Consider the following 4,491-nt stretch of genomic DNA (forward strand, 5'->3'; position numbering starts at 1 on the left):
TCAGCTGTTAACATTTTGCCAAATTTTCTGGCTGACTAATTGGTTTGCTAAACCATTTGAAAATGAGTTGCAGACATGATGCTACTTTACCAATACATACTTGAGCATGCACATTCTAAAAATTAAAAATTCCATAATCACAGTGTCGTCTTATAAGTTGGTAAGTGTGTGTGTGTGTGTACACTTTATGTTATTTGTATTCTGGAAAGGCACTAGGGTATGTTCAGGAGATGCTCATGAATTTAAAAACAAAACGAAACCTCCTCTGTCCTTTGTTGATTATTTGCTACAACAAAGTGAAGGCTACACTGGATCTGGGTCAGAGCAGATATGGTTTTTATTGCTGCAATCCTTGGACAACATCCAGGTGCCTTCTAAAACAGGATTTTACTTTCACAAGGCTCACAGAGATAAGGAGACTACTAGTTGAGTTGGAACTCTTCCCCAGAACTGCTAGCCTCAAGGTACAAGCAGAGTCTTACTAGGCTAGGGGAACAGATGCTAACGGGAATAATACCTTCTGCTCCTGGTTTGGATCTCCAGGTAAATGACTGCATATCTTCCTAGGTAAAGCCCAGGGAGATGTGAAGCTTTCCTATAGAGTTTTAATAGGAGGTCTAGATATCTGTTAATATGCACCCATGACCCATTTTTATGCAGTAAGACCTAGATATAACGGACTAATTCGGGCAAAAGTCTGTTATATAATAAAGTAGGTTTTCTGAATGTGTACGTTAAGAAATTGGCAAATTAGTCAGTTTACCTGTTTTTACTTATGTAGACACGTTTGTGTAATGAAAACTGATTATGTATGAAAAGCTTAATATCACAGAAAAGTTTTCTATATGTATTACTATAATTTTAAATTTATACTGAATAGGTCTAGTAAATGGGTACATTCACCAGTTACGCAAGTGACTGCACACAGCTGGGTGTGGCTTAGTGCCCATGTGAACATTAGCTGGCAATGTGTTAAAACTGCTGCAGAAAGTCACTCCTCCCAACAGCAGAACCGATTACCGACAACAGAACCAATTACCGTGTTGGATGTGATGGGATCACATGCCAATCATTCACTGAACATTGTTTACAAGCACGGTGACTCTTGGACTTAAATATGTAGACTCTAATTGTAGATATGTAATATTTATTCATGTTGGCAAAATTACTACAGTGTTTTTTCCAACATATCCATTTGCTAAAATTTGTTTAAAAATAACAGTGAATTAATAACAAAAGAGTAGCCTGTTAAATTTAATTATGAGCAAATCTTGGTTAAAAGCATTTTTAAATTAACAAGGTGTTAATCTTCACATATGACATACAGACTGGAAATTTTGCCCAGTATATTCGAAGTTCATTAAATAGAGGTCCACAAAGTGTAAAGTTTACTGTACTACAATGGAGCACTTGAATAGTCTAACCTCAAAATTTTCAGAATTTTAATGGAATGTCTCTCTGGTTAGCACACTTTTGCATATGAATGTCAATTATGCTACTCTGTTTTGCCTGTCAGCTTCCTAAATAAGGAGTAGAGAATACAAAAATGGATTTTATGTCTTTGTGAACAGGAGTTTAGTATTGGGATTTTCCCAGTTTCTCCCTAGAGCTGTTATAAAAGATGTCTCTCTTTAATTACGCTTTATGCTATTCTGTGGAAGGTTTCCTTTTCACTCTCATTTTAAAATCTTATTTTCCTCTGTTTTTTCTTAGGTGTATTGGCTGATGTTTAATAAGAACAATTGAGACCAGTTAGAATTTTCTGCAAGGAATGGAATTAGCTCATAGCTTATTGCTGAATGAAGAAGCATGCAATCAACTAGGTGAAGTTCAGAAGGCAGAGTTCATTTTTGATTGGTTGAGATATTTGGAAAAGCTCTTGCTAGCAACCAGCAGGGTAGGTAAAACTGCAAAAACTGGTTTTTGTTTGTTTTTCTTTAAGCCAGATAATATTTTGTTCCTTTGGTTTGCTTTTCTAGTTCTGTTCAGAATAACCTAAATTAGCTTTCAAATGCTAGATTTTAAGACTTTATAATGAAATGTTACAGGAAGTTTATTTATTCTGTTCAAAAAAGCAATAAAAATTAGCCCATATTTTTTAAAAATTAAATCTTTATTGTTCAGATTATGTTCATAATTTGTATCTTTACCTTTTTCTTCTTCCTCTTCTTAAAGGATACCTTTCAGCATTTCATATAATACTGGTTTGGTGGTGATGAACTCTTTTAGCTTTTCCTTATCTGTGAAGCTCTTTATCTGACCTTCAATTCTGAGTGATAGCTTTGCTGGCTAAAGTAATCTTGGTTGTAGGTTCTTGGTATTCACATATTTTTTATATTACTCAAAAATATTTCAGAAACTAACTGCAGACTACACTGTATTAGATTATATTTTCATTATATCCTATACTTTATGTACCTCCATATGCATGAAGCCCTGTATACTTTATGTACCTCCATATGCATGAAGCCATGTAGTATAGTGCTAATAATGTCATAGGAGTTTCAATTTAAAGAAAGGTGTGGACCCTTTAATGGGAGAGTCATTGAGTAAACATATTCCCTTTTAAAAGCTTATAAAATGGGTACAAAAAAAGAACACTAATCACTCATACCCTTCGTATACATTCAGCAGTTATTAATATTTTGCCATATTTGATTGACTTATTGATTTACTGGAATCAAACCTGTGACCTTTCTAAATACTTTTACTTCTAAATACTTTTTGCATACCTCTAAATAGAATGATATTCTACAAAATAACAATAGTATTTGTAATGCAAAAGAGGTACAAAGACACTATTCATGGAGACGTTTAGAATTTAACAAAAGACAAAATCCATACACTAAATGAACAGATGTTTCACTGTGGAAGTTTAAGAAGTCTTGGTGAGCATCTAAATACCATTACCATTATAATGATATTCTGTATTCCTTTTTGAGAGAGAAGACACATAAACGGGAGTAACATTATTGGCAGTGAGGGGCATAAGCTTGCAAAAAGAAAATTGCACTGAACTTAGAAAAGGATCTGAGTAAAACAAGTAACCATTACAAGGTCAGCTCTGATACTGGATTATAGGTTGTTGCTTATTATGCAACTATATATGGGGTGGGAGCTTAATAACTAAGAAGCTCTTATTGAAATATAAATTTGCTCTACCTTTCAAACATAAGAAGAAAGATGTTGGAGAAATAGAGCCATTGTCTTTGTTCACAGAGACTCCAGTATGTTGTGGTCCAGAATTTATTTTGTGGAAATAACCAGCAGGGCAACTAACTACCTATTCATGTGATAATGAAGATCACACCACCAATTTACTTGTAATTTTTAATCAAAATAATTTTATACTTTTCTAGAGCCTTTTAGTTAGTTCTTCAATATATGGAAAAAAAATAGAGGATTACATGTAATTATGTTGACTTGAATTGTCTTTTTGTTATCTTTTTTTCTAGAGTGATGTGAAGGAGAAACAGAAGACTCTTGTTGAGCAGCTCCTGTCTTTGTTGAACAGCTCCCCAGGGCCTCCTACCCGCAAACTCCTTGCTAAGAATCTAGGCATTCTTTATGGTATTGGAGACACATTCTCTGTCTATGAGACAATCGATAAATGTAATGATCTTATTCGTAGCAAAGACGACTCTCCAAGTTACCTTCCCACTAAACTGTAAGTTAGATATTAAAACGGAACAAGAATTAAATAGTGCTTCCTTATAATATCATTTTAATAAATAACCCAAACTACTTAATAATTATTTTGAAGCTAAATATAAATTTTTTACTCAGTTTTAAATCCAACTTTAAAAATAATCTAACATATTCCTACTGACTGATAAAGAGTTCTTTAAAAAAATATTTTAGACATATTTGAAGTCTAGATTTAGAAATGAAAACTGACTCACTAAAATTTTAGCAATTGAATATTTAAGCAAAGGTATTTTAAATTCTTCATGCATGTTTTAGATGTCCTTTTAGTGTATTAGTTCTTAATAGTTAAAATTAATAGTAAATGTCATAGAAAAATACTCGTGGTCCCCCCCCCCCACCCCGTGCATGAATGTCATGCACCGGGCCTCTAATCTAATATATAAAAGCTTTGAGGGAGTGGAATTCTTGGGCTGAGATTTCGATTAATTGAAGATACATATTTTAAAATTTTTTGTTATTGAAAATGTAATATTTGCCCAAGCTGGTTTGGCTCAATGAATAGAGAGCGTTGGCCTGTGGACTGAAAGGTCACAGGTTTGATTCCAGTCAAGGGCACATTCCTGAGCTGTGGGCTCAGTAGCCAATGAGAGGTGTGCAGGAAGCAGCCGGTCAATGATTCTCTCTCATCATTGATGTTTCTCTCTCTTTTTGGAGCAGGTCATGTATGATGCTGACGGCTCTGAGTTCTAAGCAAAGTATTTAGTAGAAGTGAACATTTGACATTCAGGCACTTTGTAAGAGTCTGTGCTAGGGCAAGAGAGGTTGGGCTTTCCAATAGTGCTC

The 4,491-nt window shown here is 34.2% G+C and overlaps 1 protein-coding gene across 1 annotated transcript in view; it reads left to right on the forward strand.

The window, feature by feature from the left end:
• The first annotated feature begins 446 nt into the window (after positions 1 to 446).
• The window catches only part of HEATR5A (HEAT repeat containing 5A), a 96,637-nt gene continuing 92,592 nt past the window's right edge, over positions 447 to 4,491 (forward strand). The window contains exons 1-3 of the mRNA XM_015565486.1: positions 447 to 543; positions 1,714 to 1,897; positions 3,456 to 3,668. Of these exons, the coding sequence (XP_015420972.1) occupies positions 1,772 to 1,897; positions 3,456 to 3,668 (339 nt within the window). The 5' untranslated portion in view covers positions 447 to 543; positions 1,714 to 1,771. The remainder of the gene's footprint in view (positions 544 to 1,713; positions 1,898 to 3,455; positions 3,669 to 4,491) is intronic.

Source organism: Myotis davidii, unplaced genomic scaffold (genome assembly GCF_000327345.1).
Source record: "Myotis davidii unplaced genomic scaffold, ASM32734v1 scaffold21, whole genome shotgun sequence".
NCBI classification, from domain to species: Eukaryota; Metazoa; Chordata; class Mammalia; order Chiroptera; family Vespertilionidae; genus Myotis; species Myotis davidii.